The sequence below is a fragment of the Clytia hemisphaerica genome, unplaced genomic scaffold, assembly GCF_902728285.1.
Source record: "Clytia hemisphaerica strain Z4C2 unplaced genomic scaffold, Clytia hemisphaerica genome assembly, whole genome shotgun sequence".
NCBI classification, from domain to species: domain Eukaryota; kingdom Metazoa; phylum Cnidaria; class Hydrozoa; order Leptothecata; family Clytiidae; genus Clytia; species Clytia hemisphaerica.
In genome coordinates this window covers 355872-376212 of record NW_027104237.1, presented here as the reverse complement: position 1 = coordinate 376212, position 20341 = coordinate 355872, and the positions used below count along the sequence as shown (strand labels likewise).

Below are 20341 nucleotides of genomic sequence, written 5' to 3'. Positions count from 1 at the left end.
TAACGATCTGCCCGTAGAACAACAAATTAAATTGGTCTCGTCTAACGCAAAAAAATATTGTCCTAATAATTGTAATACATTTTTTTGAGAATGATTTTAGGGTATAATTTTTAACATAATTTCATCGCTTTTAGCGTTTTCTGACTTTTAAGGTATTAAAAGCTTTAGTTTTAAATAAGAGTGATATCAATTGCTTACTCATAAATTTTATTTCACAAGCTTTTTCACATTGAACTGACATGGATGTGGAGCAAGATTGGTCAAAATGAGGAAAAGAAAAACATTTTTTTGCTTATATCAGCATATTATAACAATAGGTAGACACTGTCCTGATATGAAACATGTGTCTGATATGAAACGGGAACACCTATGTAAAAAGAAAACCTTTAAGCCAGATTTTGAAGGTCTAAAAATGCACCGTTAAGGGCTGTACGTACCCTCCTCTGTGTTCACATAAATACATATAGTTTCTTTTTATGATAGTTAAAGCAGTGAAAATTATTGTATCAATACTGATAGTTTCATGTCTTATTCAAACAATCCTCAGTTGAAAAGTAGTCTCTTCTTACAAAATGCTCTTACAAATTGTTCTAACGTGTTCAGCCGTTTTTGCTTATCGTATCAAAATCAGTTGATTATTGAACCCGATTACATCGATCAAACGGAAGTATTGATATTACAAGGATAATCTCTTAATATTATGCTTATATATTTTATCTGAATAAATAAAAATCATTATTATCCGACGCGCGTTAATAGCGACATTTGATTGGCTTCTTTGCTGTCCAATATTTTCGAGCATATAACTTCCATGGAGGCTACATATTTCAAAAATTGACGTCACACAACGAGTTCAATGACAATTTGAGCATCTTCTTTTTGACGTTACGCCACAAAATAAAAATAAGACTTTTGAATAAAAAGCTACCAAGAAACCAGATTACGGTCTTATAAATTGGAATTTATGCTTGAAAACGAGAAATATTTTAGTGATGAACAGATAATAAACTATTTATTTGGACGCAGTCTCATCGAATATGAAAAATATTGGGCTACGCACGCCCAATATTTTTGCATATTGGATTCGACTTTGTCCAATAACTGCTTATTATATTATATTATAAATTTATACCTCAAATTCAATGAAATACTAATTATTATGATAAGCGAAAGAGATTTTTTCATTGCAATACACCTTTTTACGGTCAGCTGCTTCGCAAAAATTTAAATAAAAAGTCACCAAAATTTCGAGTAAACAATACAAACCATCCCATTGGCTAAAAGCAAAGAGGACGCTTGAAAATGAAATTTGAAATCAGTGGACCTTGTGGGCTTGTCGAACATAAGACAGAACTTAAACAAAACATTTTTAACCTATATCCCACTCTACAAATTAGATCGTCGTCGGGAGATTCAGATATTTCCACCCTTCGGTGATCGCTTAGAAAGAGCTGGTGGAAGGAGAGAAATACCATATGCGATTATCGTTGCGAGATGGGAACATGGCATGCTATGGTCAAGGATTTAGTCTTTATATCATCAGTATCAAAGAGAAAGAACTAAATCTCAATTCCTTATTTGATATTGACGAAGATGCCTTAGACGGTTGAAAACGTAGCAATCTATATATTAATACCGAGTTTATGTATGTGTGTTTTTCAGCGACGGAGACGGTACGGTTCTAATTTGAGTAGATCCTGACTAACTGAGGACGACGGTAAATCAGCACTTTTACCGTCCTCGATTTTGCGGGGCGGAATTGCGGGTTTTTCCAAATCGCTTCAGTCACTCTACCGTCCTCAAAAGTGCAAATACATAAACTCGGTAATAGCCGTAGTCTGTACGGTTAGTGTAAAACACAGGTCACAGGTCACGGGTCACAGGTTACAGGTCCTACAAATTACAGACCGGAAAACTGTAACGCAATCGTAACATACAACTCATAACGTAAGTTCCTAAAAATATGTAATGTAAATGTAATGAAAATGAAAATGTAATATCAAAATATGTTATTTAGAAGACTTAAACGACAAATCATCAACCCCAAATATTGACAACAAATGACACTTAAATTATGTAAATAATGATGTTATCTCAAAGTATGAGGTTTTGTACAACAATTAACAATAAAATATTCTTCATGCATAATAGGATGCTGAGGCTGCAAGTGGATAAAGATTGGCAGGTTTTGAAAACAGCAAATACTCCAAGAGGGCTGTTTTAGAGATATGAAAATAGTGACGTCATTTTATCAAAAATACAAAGCAGGGATAAAAATATTGAAACATTTATAAAATGTAATCCCATTGACGCTATTCTCATCAATTCTTGTTATCATACCCACGGTGATGCAGGAGATAAAATGAGATATGTCATAGTGATTGTGAAATAGCTATTTTCCTGTTAGGGGGCTGTTAAAGCAAAAGGTTAGATCAATATTTTTTTATGCGTATTCTTTGTATATAACATACGTAACATGCATATAACATTGAAAAGATAATTTTTTTACATGTGTGATATAGATGTAATATATAATACAAGAATTACAGTTATACACGGCATAAAACGTGAAATCACGTGGTAATCACGTGGGTAGATTTTTAGCTTTAAAATAGTTCTAGATCAACAAAATACCTTTGGAATTATATTTTTGACATTAACAACTGTTTTTCAAACATTTTCTTTGTGTTTTATAGTAATTGAAGCTGACCTGTGACCTGTGACCTGTGTGTGCATAGCACTACTTCGTCACATATCCTTACTTCGTCTCCTATTGTTATTTTCTCTTTTACGTCATAATATATGCATGAATAATTGCATAAATTATTTCTGATTGATCTTGAGATTAGAGGTGGTTTCTACTTGCTTTTTTTTATTTTATTGTTCTGTAACACCTTTATAGCTGTTGAAATTAGACAAAAATAATTGTTCTTTCATGTGAAGGTGTTAATAAACAAATGAAACAAGAAAGTCTATTCTCCCTTTTTTTTAAGCTGTTAACAAACAAACTTAATAAAGTGAATGGATGATCGCTTTCTTGTTCCGTCTAGCAAAAAGTAAAGGTTGAAATCTCAATGTCTGAACCCTTTTTTTATCAAAAACTTTATAAAGAACATACTGTATACGGCTTCTAAGAAGCGGCACAAGAAAACTAATAAAATAATAGAATCGAATTTGATATTATTTTTTAAATAATTTCTATCTGTAGAAGTTTTAGAAATCGAATTTTTTTCAGCTAGTTTCTTTAGTATCTCTAAAACTAATGATAAAGTCTCCTTATAACAAGTCAAAATGTAGAAGAAAGAAGTTTTTTGATACATACATCAACCAGGTCACAAGTTCTGAGACACTTTCGTTTTCGACAGATCACTCTATCCTATCCTGATCACGGTTGGGATCCCTTAAAATCGGTCGGTCATACCGGTTACTTAAAATCGGTCATACCGGTTAAAGATCGCCCTAAAAATTTCAATAATATTTTTAGGGTTAAGATTCAAAAGAAAGAACACCCTTAGCTTAAAAAAAAATTGAATATTCTTAACAAATCTCAATAGAAAAAGGTATATCTCATTCTGTCTCGTCGGACGTTTCGGCCGCAAATGTACTAAATGTGCAAGTTAGCGATTCCTCTTCACCTGAACTTTCAATATATCGTAAAATTCTTTAAATATCGAAGAAATTTTTGGACGAATAATGGGAGTGAGGAGAGCTTTTTAATGAAAGATACGATTAAGTAACATTTGGTGGGGTTTTGTGTGAAAAATATCTGAATGTTTAAAGAGTAAAGAGTCGCGACCAAGTAGTGTTTGGTGTTTTTGATCCAAACTATGAACATTTCTGATGAGGAAAAACGCGCGACGGGGTAGTTTTTAGTTTGTTTGATCAAAATTATGAACATTTCTTATGAGTGAAAAGGCATGACGAAGTAGTGTTTGATGTTTTTGGTCCAAAATATAAAGATTTCTAATGAATAAAAAGGCGTGACCAAGTAGTATATTGTGTTTTCGGTTCAGATTTGGAATATTTCTTATGAGTAAAAAGGCGTAAACAAGTAGTGTTTGATGTCTTTGGACCAAACTATGAAATTTTTTTATGAGTAAAAAGGTGTGGTTTATGGTCCAAATAATGAACATTTCTTATGAGTTTAAAGGCGTGACCAAGTAGTGTTTGGTGTTTTGGTGCAAACTATGAGCATTTTTAAGGATAAAAAAATGTGACCAATTAGTGTTTGGAGTTTTTGGTCCAAATTAGGAATATTTTTTATGAGCAAAAAGGCTTGACCAAGTAGTGTTTGGAGTTGTTGGTCGAAGTTATGAACATTTCTAATGGGTAAAAAGACGTGACCAAGTAGTGTGTGTTTGGTATTTTTGGTCCAAGTTATTAACATTTCTAATGAATGAAAAAACGTTACCAAGTAGTGTTTGATGTAAACAAGACCAAGTAAGGATAAATTCTGCAAAATCTAACTTTCAAGTCATGTAACCAAGTAATGATAAATTTTTGAATTAATCTGTAAAATCTAACTTTTAAATCACGTGACCATGAAGTGGGAATATAAATTTTTGCGAAAATTTTGAATAACTCTTACGCAATGCATCGTGACCAAGTAAGGATAATTTTTTTTGCCTGATCTACGAAATTTAACTTTCAAGTCATGTGACCAAGTAAGGATACATTTTTTTGACTTATCAGGACTGATCTGCAAAATCTAACTTTCAAGTCATGTGACCAAGTAAGAATAAATTTTTTTGACTGATATGCAAAATCAGCAAGTAATGTGAGCAAGTAAGGATAACATTTTTTGACTGATCAGGACTGATCTGCTAAATCTAACTTTCAAGTCATGTAACCAACTAAGGATAATTTTTTTTGACTGATCTTCAAAATCTAACTTTTAAATCACGTGACCGTGTAGTTGGAATATAAATTTTTGTAAAAGTTTTAAAGAACTCTTACTTAATGAATGGTGACCAAGTAAGGATAAATTTTTTGACTAATCTGTGAAATCTAACTTTTAAGTCACGTGACCAAGTAAGGATAAATTTTTTTGACTGAACTGCAAAATCTAACTTTCAAGTCATGTGACCAAGTAAGGATAAATTTTTTTGACTAATCTGTAAAATCTAACTTTTAAATCACGTGACCGTGTAGTGAGAATATAAATTTTTGTGAAATTTTTAAAGAACTCTTACGCAATGCATCGTGACTAAGTTAGGATAGATTTTTTTGCCTTATCTGCGAAATCTAACTTTCAAGTTATGTGACCAAGTAAGGATAAGATTTTTTGACTGATCTGCAAAATCTAACTTTCAAGTTATGTCACCAAGAAAGGATAAATTTTTTTGACTGATCAGGACTGATCTGCGAAATCTAACTTTCAAGTCATGTGACCAAGTAAGGATAAGTTTTTTTTACTAATCTGTAAAATCTATCTTTTAAATCACGTGACCGTGTAGTGAGAATATAAATTTTAGTAAAATTTTTAAAGAACTCTTACGCAATGCATCGTGACCAAGTAAGGATAAATTTTTTTGACTGATCAGGACTGATCTGCAAAATCTAACTTTCAAGAGTCATGTGACCAAGTAAGGATAATTTTTTTGACTGATATGCAAAATCTAACTTTCAAGTTACGTGACCAAGTAAGGATAATATTTTTTTGACTGATCTGCAAAATCTAACTTTCAAGTTACGTGACCAGGTAAGGATAATATTTTTTGACTGATCAGGACTGATCTGCGAAATCTAACTTTCAAGTCATGTGACCAAGTAAGGATAAATTTTTTTGACTGATCTGCAAAATCTATCTTTCAAGTCATGTGACCAAGTAAGGATAAATTTTTTTGACTGATCTGCAAAATCTATCTTTCAAGTCATGTGACCAAGTAAGGATAATTTTTTTTGACTAATCTGTAAAATCTAACTTTCAAATAATGTGACCAAATAAGGATATATTTTTTTGACTTATCTGCAAAATCTCACTTTCAAATCATGTGACCAAGTAAGGATAAATCTTTTGGACTGATCTGCAAAATCTAACTTTCAAATCATGTGACCAAGTAAGGATATATTTTTTTGACTGATCTGCAAAATCTTATTTTCAAGTCATGTGACCATGTAATGAAAATTTTTTTGACTAATCTTCAAAATCTAACTTTTAAATCACGTGACCGTGTAGTGGGAATATAAATTTTTGTGAAAGTTTTAAAGAACTCTTACGCAATGAATGGCGACCAAGTAGGGATAAATTTTTTGACTGATCAGGACTGATCTGCAAAATCTAACTTTCAAGTCATGTGACCAAGTAAGGATAATTTTTTTTGACTTATCTGTAAAATCTAACTTTTAAGTCATGTGACCAAGTAAGGATAAATTTTTTTGACTGATCTGCAAAATCTAACTTTCAAGTCATGTGACCATGTGTAGAGCATCCGTGCATGCGTATTATGGTTTCTTCGAGATATTTCTTTAGAATTTCCATCACGATTGTTCATCGTGCACTCACTCTTCAAAAATGTTACATGTATAGTAGTGATTTGATTGGTCAGTTAAAGAAATGTATAATGTCAAAATAAGTTTTTTATTTACCTCTGCGCCCATCATTTTCACACCTAACGGTAATTATTTTATGTATTCTAGAAAAATACATCTGTCAATCAATTTTCCATATTTTATTCAAAGATATCTGTCAATCAACTTCTTAGCTTGCTTAATAGCATATGTTACGTCATGTTTAAATGATTAACAATAATCTAGTAGAAACCATGTATATTCAGCTGTTTAATTATTAAGCATAGATTATGATGTAGAAAAGAAAATAACAATAGGAGACGAAGTAAGGATATGTGACGAAGTAGTGCTATGCACACCTGTGACCTGTGTTTTACACTAACCGTGTCGTGTCACTTTCGTTTTTGCAAGCAATGTTTTTGCTCTTTTAAAAGATGACTTTGAGTTGTGCGATAAGTTTGTTTTGATTGATAGATTATAATTTCTACCCTGACTTGCCCGTGGCCGCCTTTTTTACTTTTTTTCTCTCTTTTCTTTTGTTTTATGTTTTCGAGTGTAATTAACGACCTTATTTGATTTGAGACATTCGAATTCTTTTCAAAACATACAAAAGAAATCTTTTAAACAAAATCTGTTATAGAAAAGAAGACAAGATAAGTTTGTTAGTTGGTAAAAACATGAGCTTTTTCTTCGTAAAAAGGGACTTATAAACATCTATGTCCATAATTATTTTGCTGTAAATCTAAGTCATACTTTGTTGAATTCGAAAAGTTATGACGAATGTTTTATAAAAAGCAACATAAAATTGCGCCGCTATCACGCTTTTTTGTCTGCGTGTCCTAGCTGCCTTCCGGGGGAACTATGGTTGCGAGCTGATGGGAGTGTTTTGTGCTGTCCGACTTTTGGCCCTCGAACCCTTAGCGGGACTAAAGAGGAGAAGCAACAAGGAAAAATTTGTGAATTTTATTTCCCTTATTGGGACTAATTTGACCAAATTTCTATCTTTCTGGGGGCAGAAAGTTGAAATGTTCCTATTTTTCCGACTCTTAGTGGGACTGAAGTTTGATTTTCTTATTTTCCAAACCCTTACAGAGACTACCATGTTTCAAAAAAGGCACCACTCTCTTGCCTAAGTACCCCCCTCCCCCTCGACGAACAACTTGCCATGTCTATAATTTCACTCCGCTTATCTTGATGTAAAAGTTTTCCTAAACATCAAGAACTGCGGCAAATGTAAAGCGAGCGAAGCGAGAAATAAGTCTAATTGCAGAGCCGTCTCGGACGTCGCTGGTCACCGGTATGGTGTAATTTGAAAGACGCCCTTTCTGATCATTTTTACCACAATTTAAAAATATTTTTCAAAATACGGTTAAAAGATACGTCAACCGGGAGGAATAGAGTTAAACTTTGAAGTGAATTCTTCCCTTTAATTTTGATTTTATCGTGTTTTAAGCCACCTTCCCAACATCCAAAGGACTTTAAATGCGTTCAGCAACAGCTAAACCGCCGTGCGACGCCGGGTACCGGCTAGTAATGTTTAATTCGTGATAATAACTTATTTTAACTACTCTTAAAAAGGTTGGGGGATCGTGGTCGATCAGACACTCCTTGTCACAGTAACCCGGTGTTGTTTTGAAATCAACTGGGGTGGTTATGAAAAAAATAAAATTTCTTAACTTGTTCTTAATATCTTGGTCACCGAAGCCTTATGATCTGATAAAGTTTGTGCTTATAAAAAAAGTGTAATGATTTATGTTGGAAAAAATCTTCTTTAGCCTTCAGCTAAAATGATGTTATAAAAAGAAGGTGTTTTCATACCAGACTCCATGAAAAACCACCCACAACGAGTTCGAGCTATAGGTCATATCATATCAATGATTTAATTTCAAAAGCTATTGGTGTTTTAGGAGATTGTATTATTCCCCCATTATTCCACTTTCTGTATGTATTAATGACTTTAAAAATTGTTGGGGAAAAACTCTCTCCTTTTCCGTTTTACTATTCGAATCAAACATCAAATTGTGAAAAAGTGAATTGGAAAACCTGTCTATAATAAAGATGGAAAAATTACTGATTTGACAAATGTACGGATTGGACTGGAGGTTTTCTTGGGACAAGTTTTACGAATCTTGTAAATTATTCTTGCGAAGATCCCCTGCTATGACTGGAACCCATACGCTTTTACACTCCAAAGTTTCAAGCGGCCTGCGCATGCGTACCAGTTGTACAAGTACATACCTTATCGGCCAAAACTTAGTCGGCACTAAGTGACTAAATTTCTGCTTGATGACTAAGATTAGAGCCGACAAAAAAATTGGGCTAACTAAAAATTTGGGCCAAATTAAAACTTTTATAATTAAGCTTTCCTTAATCCACTTTTCATATCGGTATTACCTTGAAGCAAATTTAGAAATGGCCGATTAAGGTCGACTAAGTTTTGGCCGATAAGGTACCTTATCGGCCCTTTTTACGCCGGCCCCTTTTACGTCACAGCCTAATTTTGGGTTTACGCCAATTAGGGCCGTAAATAATGCCTAAACTTGTAAAAATCGCTATTCAGGCTTCAAAACAGTAATTATTAACTAAAATTTACATTAAAATGTCATCTTTCAGTATTAAACTGTTGAATTCCATTGAAAATCATTGAAGTTTTCGATATATAGAGTAAAAAAATGGATAGTTTTCATCCTTTAATTATGCCTAAAATCCTTTAAATTAAGAAAAAATGGGCAAAAATTAACACCGCTTTTAGGTAAAAATTGGAAATTAAAAATTAAAAATTTTTACACCGACCCTTTTAACACCAACCCTTATTACGCCACGAGCCCAAAAATAACGCCAATAAGGGCCGATAAGGTAGTACAAAAAGTACCGGTACATATTGTGCCAAAATCACCGGTACATAGTGTGCCAAAAGTGTTAACATTACTGAATTGCATGTCGATTGCATTTTTCAATGTGCTCCGAAAAAGCTCGGACATAGTTGCCAATTGCTGCAAAGGAAATTAACGAAAAGGTGATTTCTTCTATTTGTTAGGTTTTGAACGTAATCATACTTAATGCTAGATAGCAAGAATTCCAATTAAGTACAGATAGAGTAAACTTATATCGTTAAAGGTTTTGTTTTTAAATAGGAGTAATAACGTTTGCTTACTCATCAATTTAAATTTTACAAGCTTTTTCACATTAGATTGACATGGATGTGGAGTAAGATTGGTCAGAAAGAGGAAAAGAAAAACATTTTTTTGCTTATATCAGCATAATATAACAATAGAAAGACACTGTCCTGATATGAAATATGTGTCTGATATGACACTTATGTAAAAAAAACCTTTAAGTGGGACAAAAAAGAAAGTACGTTAGAATAATTGGTTAGAACATATAGAGAGAGCAGAGCAGACCCATTTGATGGATAATTGCGTTATTCCAAGAAATGAGCTTAGTCTGAAGTGGCTGTTTTTGTTTGTCCAGTCAAACGAACCAACTACTTTTCGATTAAACAACTTAAATCAGAATAAAACTTACATTCAACTTGATTCTTTGATGTTTCCAGGTAAGACCTAATGCACAACTGATGCACAACTAATGTTGTTGGCCTCTTTATACTGTACAGAATAAGAGTAGAATACAAAAGTTCGATAACTAGGAACTGGCACGGAAATTCGGGAGCGGATTCGAAGCTCTTCGAAGAGCGCGCCTATTCTATGAGATATCGTACGTTGTTGTCGTGTCGTGTCGTGTCGTGTCGTGTCGTGTCGTGTCGTGTCGTGTCGTGTCGTGACGTGACGTGACGTGACGTGTTGTGTCGTGGTGCGTTACTTTATGTTGGCTGTGTATTGCTCGCTATTATGCTGTTGCTTTGAGTTGTGTTATGTCATCCAGAGTATTTGTGCTATTGATATTCTGTTTGGATGTTTCTGAATAATGTCCTGTACGTTCGCTTATCTTGTAAATCTGGCTGTTTACCAAACCAATCTATTAGGAGTCTGTTGTCATCGATTTTTCCCACAACTAACGTTAAAATAACGCGACCTATGAGGAGTGCGAAGTGAAGGGATTTGGAGTATCCCGCAGTTCTGATCCGCAAAATTAAGGACTGTAAAAGTGCATATTTACAATCGTCCTTAGCCAGTCGGATGTAGACAAAATTAAAAGCTTACCGTCTCCGCCGCAAAAAATACAAACTTGCTATTAATTTCGTTTTGCTAATACTTTATACACCTGCGTTATCACAGATAAAGAAACAAATTAAAAAAGAACGAAGAAATTAACCCAAATCTTGCATTGCAACGAGTGCGACGAAATGGATGAGATACAAAACTATATTGAAGATACAGTTTTAAATACAAATATAAAAAACAAAAATGAAATCAAGACTCTGTTACTTGGCACAGAAATCCCTCATCTATTTACCAAGGACAACATGTCTAAAAAGTTACAAAACAGACTGACTTGGGATGCCGAGAAAATGTCCTGGTTTTTGTTCACGAATACACCAGAAAGAGAGGATTTCAAAAACATGTATAAAAGCTTTACATTCGACCTTTTATTCAGGTACGAAAACAAGTTAGTGGTTTTTTACTTTAAGATTTGTTACTATAATCCTAACACTGATAAATTCACGTATTGTCTTTCTGAGACTGTAGAACTGGAAGGGAACGAAAGAATCCTTGAGATTCGCGAAACATATAAGTTAATCGAGACTGATACGTTGAAAGAAGTTCGTGCTCGGGCTTTACGACAAGGGAAAATGGTGAGGAATAAACTCAAAGCAATGATGCAACTGAATGATTTTGGAGTAAAAAGAGTTAAAAGAAGAACTTGTGTTTTCGTTTTTAACTATGTTGAGAAGAAGATACAGTAATGGATGTTGTCTGGAGAGAGGAGATTTGATATTTTTGATTTTTGTTTATATTCATTATCTAGTGTTTGTGGCACTATAATAGATATGGTTTTCTGAACTACTTAACACTAACGGTGTTCCCTTAAATCACATCTAAATTTCCAGGACTGAAGTTTTTTGCCAGGCCCCTTCCCGTATTGTGCGATTTGATACCCCCTTGATACAAATCACGAATGTTTACATTTACTCTTGTCTACCGAATAGACGTCCCCGCCCCCTCCTATTCCATCCCCACGCTCATTAGAATTTTTAGAACATTAGAAAATTTTTCTACCCCCTGCTTATACGGACCCCCCTCCCCACTGTCTATTCGGGAGACAAGAGTAGATCCCTAATAGATAGACTTTCAACCCGCCATCACCGTTTGACAAAGCGTTAGGACGCTGACAACACCAATTCCCAAATTGTTGATAATCGAAATCAAAATTATGATTGTGACCAATTCCTATCTGGCACATACACGCTATTTCATTTACAAGCATAAAGGCCGGTCTCCACTTGCGCGCGCTTCCATTGCACTTTTTGAGCAATGCTTCCACGCAATTGGTCAAAAGAAAAATGAAGCAATTCCAATGGCGCGATTTGACGTAACGGTTGATTTTTTTCGAGCGCGCGCTATATTTTTATGACGTATCTTTTTTCAAAGCAAAAAGGATTGAAGCCAAAAGGTGCGACCGCAGCGCGCGCAAGTGGAGACCGACCTTAAAGCTTATAAGCATTACCAGGATAAGGATGTACCAGTTCGTGCGCTTAATTTTGTTAATTTTTTGGTCAAATGCTTGTTTAGTAAACATATCTTTAATCGCTTTCTTACTCTACAAACCCTCAAGAGTGAATCCTTAACGGGGAGATTTTATATTTTGTTTTTAACATTTTTTAAACTGTAAATATGACATATAGTTTTATTTCACATACTGTGCTATGATTTATAAACAGAGACTTTATGAAGAACACGTAGAAAATGTGATTTTTTCATTTGGATTCCCAATAAGAGCATTGGTTATACAGTTGACTGTGAAATCAAGTGCGTATTACTTATAGGTAATGAATCAACGGATCCTGCACTAATGTACTTCCCAGTTTTCTCAAAGGTAACGAATCGAGTGGGAATTGAACCGAGAGGTCGTGGGTTCAATTCCCACTCGATTCGTTACCTTTGAGAAAACTGGGAAGTACATTAGTGCAGGATCCGTTGATTCATTATACAGTTGACTCTTGGTAATTCGAACTCGAATGAGGAATTTTATTTGTTCGAATTACAGAGAAATTCGAATTATAGAAATATTTTAAAAGAGTTTCTCCTTGATGAGGGGGGGGGGCTGGAAAATTACAGAAAGATTCGAGAAACAAAGGTTTTTCGTGTTTTTTTTTAAGTTACGTAATTTCCGCCATTACTTTTCCGCTATTACTTCCATTACTTTCGAATCAGTAGAGGCGATGTCCCTCGTAAGCTGTAAAAATGTACAACCCAGCTTGAAACAGAGTAAAAGATAGATAAGGATGGTAATATAATTTCACAATATCTTTTGTCAAACACTACCTTATTACATGAATATAATTATAAGTATGGAAGTATTTAACGGCCTTGAATAAATTAACACGCAAAAATTAACACGAATTTTATCATGCTTTTTCAAGGACACCACGGCTGGTTTTAAAGGGGTTTTGATTAACACGAAATTTCTCAATTCGTGTTATTTATATGTCTCCTAATATTCATGTAATAAGGTAGTTTGAAGTGTTTACATTTTTTGACCACTTTGCTCGGGGGTGGGGGGTACTAGGGTTGTGAGGTAACGGGAATATGCCGCCCAACTCTCGTCCTTCGTTGGACTAATTTGACCAAATTTCGATCTTTCAAGGGGCAAAAAGTCAAAATTTTCATATTTTGCCAATCCTGACAGGGACTTCTAAGTTCAAAAAAGGGACCACATAAAGATTAAGATTAATGTTTAATGAATTTTATTTGTTTTTTTTCTTTCCGCAGTGCTCTACATACATCATTAGAAGAACACCGTGAACTTGTCCAAACATTACGTAATGATTTAGAACATCTCGAAACCACAAGTAAAGAACGAGAAGAAAACGATTCGAAAAAAATAAACGATTTGAATCGAGAAGTAGACGTTTTGAAGAACCAATTGAAGAAATATGTGGCTGCTGTACAAATGCTTGGTAAAGATTCTTCGACTGGTGACGGTAAAAATATTCTCAACTCTCTCTCTAATTCGAATCATCTCTATTATTCGAATCTTTCTGGAATTCAAACGAAATTATTGGTCCCCTCAGCTGGAAAGTTGTTTAAATTATTCTCTGTAATTCGAATCTTTCTCTAATTCGAACAGAAATTTTGGACCTTTAAAGATCGAATTAGAGAGAGTTAACTGTATGCTTCGTTATTGATAAGAAGTTTTATTTCAATCATTAGTTAAATGACAACCTCTCGAACTGTAATGAAGATCGATCTGCCTATCTTCTAAGTCGGAGACGACCGGAAGGCTCCTTTTTTGGTTGTTATCTACCCACCTAAAGGTAGGGGGAGCGGCCCTCTTTTCCCCTGGATTTCTCTACTGACCCTTGATCCTTCTCTTTTGTTGCTAATCATTAAGCAGAGAGGTATCAAATACGATTTTGGAATCTTTGGTATTATGACCCGGTCAGGGATTGAAAGCACAACCTTGCGCGCCGTAGCCGGATGCTCCGTCAACCATTAGTTTAATTACTAACCTTCAAACTGAAAGATCGATCTGCTTTCCTTCTAAGCTTTCATCTTTTTTTTCAAATTTTCATAACTGCGTTGTGTACATGAGCAGTAAAAGATATCGAATTATAGCGCACCGCATTTAATCTAAAAGTAGTAAACAAATCTGCACAAATTTATTCATTTGTACAACTTCCAATCCCATCCTCCTTTGCGTTAGTTGCTCTTGCACGTTAAAAACTTACAATATCAAAAGAAAGGTTATAACTCTAACGGTTATCCAACCATTTCAGTTATGAACTATGGGATTGAGACTCGTACAAATTTCTAGTTGAAATAATATGTGCGACGCGGAGCGCTATTTTATCATATCTTTTTAGTGCCCAGAGTAAGTAAGTAAAAAGTTTATTGCTTATATTTTATGCTGTTGAAATTTTAAGTTTAATCTTTCATTTCAGGACCAGTGACTGCTGATGACATCACTTCCGCTTCACCTTTGAAAGCGCGCGAACCGCGAGAACGCGAGCGTGCCAATAGTGAACACGACAGTATATTTGAAGAAAAACTCGTGCAGGTAACTAGAAATACTTCATTACTTACTTCAATACTTCATTTCATGCATTGATGCAATCTTAGGTTGGATTTTTAGCGCCAGTGGTATTGGTATAGAAAAATAATGTTTCTTTTAATGAAGTAATTCGCTTTGTAGTATTTTCGAGCACTCTAATTGTGAAGAGACAATTTAAAAGGATAACATCTTCCTCGGGTGATTGTACGCTAGTTTGTCCTAACCTCAGTCATGTCGGCAGTTAAATTAATCAATGTGAAGTCTAGCATTATCCATCAATCTTTTCTTTGGCCTTCCGGTGTATTTGCCATCCATTCATTGCATGAGAAAAGATTTTTCTTACAAAACTATTACTACTGATGATGATATAAAATATCGAAACATGTTTTAAAATAAAAAATTGCTATGCTTTGGTTAAGTTACCCGACTATGCTATATTATTGACTTTGTTTTTCTTACAAAACTGTTGTTCCTCATTTTTTTCAGATGGCGGAACTTCACGGAGAACTGATGGAATTCCAAGAAAACCTTCAGCGTCAATTAGCATCCAAAGTAATTTACATATCAAAATTAAAACATGAACTTGTAGCTCTCCGTGGCCCGTTACCGGACGAAATCCATTTACCAGAACAAGACAATAATACGGAAAACCGTCCGGGTAGACCGTTGATCAATATCTGGATACCTTCGGTGTTTGAAGGTGGTAAAGGAACAGATTCGCATCATGTATATCAGGTATGATGCTGTTGCTTCAAATTTGTTTCCCTATTAGAGAATCTTTATGGTTTGGTGGTTCACTCAAATAAGCCAGATCTTTCTATATTGTTTACTTTCAACTTTTCTTTGAAGTTTTCGAAAAATCTTCATAATGTTGACCATAAATCTGATTTATAAAGTGTGAGGTTTTTCATGTTTTGTTAAATTACATAACTTCCGTCATTATGAAAGCTGGAAGCGAACGTTCGAACCACTGACCTTTATATATTCCTGGACCAAGCAATATCCGCCATCTTTGATTGGAGTTTTTTTGGAATTGGTACCCGAGAAGAAGCCATTGCAATGTTAAAAATTAACGTCTAACGCCGCTACATCACCAAAAGAATTTGAGAAAAAGTAGACCTAGTGCTCTCGATGCATTTACACCGCTATCGAGTAGTGCCGCCATTAGGGTACCACTTTTCAAAAAACTCCGATCAAGGATTTTGCTTGGCTGGGATTGAGAAGCTTGGTCCAGGGTATATAAAGGTCAGTGGTTCGAACAGATTCGAACTTTTGTTTCCATAATGGCGGAAATAACGTAACTTAACAAAAAATGAAAAACCTCTACAAAAGTCACCCTTTGTCGAGGATGTATACTCTAAAATAACAAAATACGATTCGATTTATTAGATTTATCTTTCTTTCCCGAAATTTTTAGATTTACATTCGAATAGGGGATGACGAATTCAATATTTACAAACGTTATTCACAATTCAATAAACTGCATCTAGAGGTAAAAAATAATAAGCTACAAGGTTTAAACGCTCCCTCTGATAAACGCCCCTCCTTTTAGGAGTCCTCGGGAGAAGCCTTTTTATAAGCGCCCCCTCCCTATAAACCAAATTAATTTAAGGGCTCTGACCATAGTGAATTTTTAATATTTGCCACGTACAAAATATAAATACTTAATTGATGTAGCACACAAAACTGTGGCATGTTATACATTTTCTGTTTGGCCAATTATCCTTGAGTCTGAAAATTTAAGAATCACAATGAAAGAATTTGATGAAGAAGAAAATGAAGACTTTTGCGAAGAAGAGTATTTTAACTTTGAAGAGCTTATTTTAGGCGAAGAAAAAACATTTTGAAAATTTTTTTTGCGGTAGATGGTGTATAAAGGATTCGAACTAAAAACAGATTTTCGGAAAAATTTTCTAAAAGCTTATTTGTCTCAAAATCTTGAAAATAGTGCTTTTTGACCAATTTTTCATCCCAATTTCTCATAGAAAAACAGCCATAACTTTTGATGCATTAATTTAGAAAAATTTTTCGAAAATTTTAAAACAGTTCAATTCTTTGCGGACAGCTTGAAAAAACTTCGAAACAAAAAGGTTAATTACCCATTAAAACTGTTTATAAAAGAAGGTAATGCAACATATTATTAACGTTATTTTAAAGTTCATAGCGTCATTTTTGCAATTAAGTTCTTAATTACTCTTAAGGGATTTTATTGAAAAAGCAATTTATAAGGGCGATTCTTTGTTAAAAGTGTTAAAGAACCTAAAACATAACTTTTATGTTCAAATACTAAAATCAATTTTTCGACTTTGGTCAGAGCCCTTAATGAAAGGCCCGGGGCGTTTATTCGAAGTAATATAGTATCATTTTTAATCTCCGCATTGAACGCTTCAAAGGTTATGGCGCTGCGTATTTATTTATATCCGTTTCAAGTTTCGTTACAATTGCAGACGAATATTGGATAAATAGAGCAGCCCGAAACCAGGTCAACTTAAATGAATTATTTGTTACTTTTAACGGCACACATTTTTAAAGAAGGTTTTTTTTCCCGATATAAAATTATTTGAAGTAGCCACCCTTCATTGTGATGCGTGTATTTGTAAATGGTTGACTTATTTTGCCTTTTCTTATGCAAATGTCAATTGTCTTCTAGATGTGCAAGAAATACCCGAAAATCCAAGAAAAACTCAATTTTCCAAAGAAGAAAGTATTTGGTAAAAAGGTAACAATAGACGAAACTTAAATCTTCCTATTCCTAGGCAGAGGGAGGCTATTTAGGCATAGAGGTATAAAAAAAACAGGAGTTAAATGTGTCGGTAATTGGTCGTTAAAGTCTTTTGATTTCTTTTATAAAATGTATCAAAAGAAATTCTAACCTCGCCCGATGAAATAAGACTTTTTAGTAGAACTCAAGTTTGCTCTGAACATCCTAATAATCAGTGTTGAAGATTTCTAGCCTTTTAATATACAAAAATTAGATAAAACTTCGTCCACGAAACAAGTTTATGTTCCATTTTGTTATCCGTTCAATTTTGTTTTAAAAAGATATTTTCTCAAGCCAGAAAATGAAAATTTCTTTATAAGCACACACGATTTCAGACTCAATTTGTAGACATAAAGTTGCTGGAGAATTTTGGAGGAAAGTATCAAGCAATAGAGTTCACCTTAAAGAAAACATTGATCGAAAAATCTTATCATTTGATGAAGGATTGCCAAGTTTACAGGCCTTTTTTAACTCCAAATATTTTCTTACACTGATGTCAGAAACAATGAATCTCGTCTCATCTAATTTCTAAAGCTTAAATGAGCCATAAAGGTAATAAAGATAGATGGAGAGTCAATGCCTTTTGTTCTATTCTGATTTATCATCGGAAGCTAACAGCTGTTTGGTTGCTTTGGGAATAAGATGATTAATTTTGGGTATACTCGTGGGAATATTTAAGATGAATGAAAAGACATTACATTTTTAACAAGTATATTGAGATATAATAGCCTTGTCATGAAAAATTGAAAAAAACTTCACATAATAAGCACAATACTCCAAACTTCTAGGGGAAGCTGCCCATAAAGCCATCGAACCTTGTATCGATAATTTTGTCAGAGTATGAAAACCGCTGCCCACTTAGACGTGAAGATTTTAAGATAAGAAACTTTCAATGATAATGTGATGCGACTCTCAATGTTCACAAAATGCCAGCCCAAAAATATATCCTTATGAAATTAATATATTCTTTTATCCTTAAATCAGTTGAAACTATTTCGAATCGCATTTTAACTAAGATTTCTCGCAAAATTAAGTTTTTCAAAATAAACGGACCAGCCTCTTTCTGTTCTTATAAAGTTATAAATTGATATTTTTTGCTTCCAATGATGGTACATCAAAGAAAAGCCGCTTTGAATAGATTTATAAAAGATTTCAACGATCATTTAGGTCATTACCGAGACGTTTTCTCTCCATCTGTATTTTTATTACCTTCATGAATGAGCCAATATGATTTCACCTATGGATAAAAGAGCTCATTAAAAATGCACGATATATGAGATTATGAGCATGCATACATCGTAACTTTTTTAATCATAGGGCGAGCTTGGTTACAATAGCATACTTCTCTCCTGTTTCTTTATACCTCTATGATTTAGGGATTTGCAACTCAATCCTCATCAAGAACAATAAAACCAAAATCTACAATGGGAGCAAAATTTTCTGACGCTTTCGCCCTTAGGGGGTTAAGAGGCTCATCGATGGCTCTGTTATGGACCCACTCTTCACCTAAAAAACGATGACAGCCTCAAATACTGGAAACTTTCCTAAAATTATGCTCTTTTTATTATCATTTTTCATTCAACCGTTTTGCTTTTGACATAGGACGATTAAAGTCTTTTTGCTTTAAGTGCGCACTTTTGTTTGCTACCATGTGTTCACTATGTTATTGTATCTAAACTACCCCCCCCCCCTGGGAATAGCGAGTTTATGTACTTGCACTTTTCAGGACGGTAAAGTGACTGAAGCGATTTGGAAAAACCCGTAGTTCTGACCCGCAAAATCGAGGACGGTAAAAGTGCTGATTTACCGTCGTCCTCAGTTAGTCATGATCTAGCCAAATTAGAACCGTACCGTCTCCGTCGCTGAAAAACACACATACATAAACTCGGTAATGGTTACCACATGGTAGCAAGGAGGAATGCATACTTAAAGAGCAAATGAACTTCAGAAAACCGATGGACACAATTTCGTTTTTTAGGCTTCTAAACTGGTGGAAGAACGAAGGAAAAAGCTTCAAGAATATTTACGTGTTTTAATCAATGCAGAGTTGTCAAGCAATGAAGCATTATCCACTAATCCCAATAGAAATCTTCTGATATCCTCAATACCATTCTTCAGGTAAAATATTATTAAAGGCATAATTATTTTGTTTGATATAGTTGACCTACAGAAACCTTCTATGGTTCCTACAATCAAAGTCATAATATTTGAAGAAAAAAACAACCTTACAAAAAAATACTTACAACCACAAACCCTATTGAATTGAAATATTCTATTGCTAAAAACGAGGAATTAACCAAACTTCTCAATATATTTTGACCAAGATTGTAGTAAAACTTTCAAGTATTTTTATGTAACTGTTTTCCGAGTTGAGATATCACAATTTGGAATTTTTAAAAAGGTTTTCTTCCGCGATTTCTACATCAAACTTCTAATTGTTTTTTTTTTTACTAAAATTCAAAAAAATTGTAACTTGGGTTTCTCGACCATGGGAAATAGTTAGGCAAAATTTATACCATGTGGCCTTCCAATGCAGCTGATATTCACATGTTTACATCATTTCGATTCCTTTCTTTACAGTGAGACGAATGACAAGAAACAGGGGAAAAAGAAATCAATAAAGGAACGAAGTTCATCACCAGTATACACCGGATTGTGAGTAGTAAGACGTATTCAAATTTTATGAACGTGCTCTGAATTATTATTGATAATTATCATTATCATTGACCCATACCCCATCATTCATCTTCGCCGTTACTTCGTTACTCGACTTGTGTCGTCACACGCCCTTCACGGTCCGTTATGAACGTGTTCTGAATTCATCATTAACATACCCATCATTCATCTTCGCCGTTACTCCGTTATTTGACTTGTGTCGTCACACGCCCTTCATCAATC

The 20341-nt window shown here is 34.2% G+C and overlaps 1 protein-coding gene across 1 annotated transcript in view; it reads left to right on the top strand.

Moving 5' to 3' along the window:
• The window catches only part of LOC136816059 (sorting nexin-29-like), a 53619-nt gene that overhangs the window by 30818 nt on the left and 2460 nt on the right, over window positions 1–20341 (top strand). The window contains exons 15-21 of the mRNA XM_067072491.1: window positions 13401–13612; window positions 14573–14688; window positions 15169–15417; window positions 16100–16174; window positions 17333–17401; window positions 19422–19561; window positions 20024–20098. Coding sequence (XP_066928592.1) covers window positions 13401–13612; window positions 14573–14688; window positions 15169–15417; window positions 16100–16174; window positions 17333–17401; window positions 19422–19561; window positions 20024–20098 — 936 coding nt within the window. The remainder of the gene's footprint in view (window positions 1–13400; window positions 13613–14572; window positions 14689–15168; window positions 15418–16099; window positions 16175–17332; window positions 17402–19421; window positions 19562–20023; window positions 20099–20341) is intronic.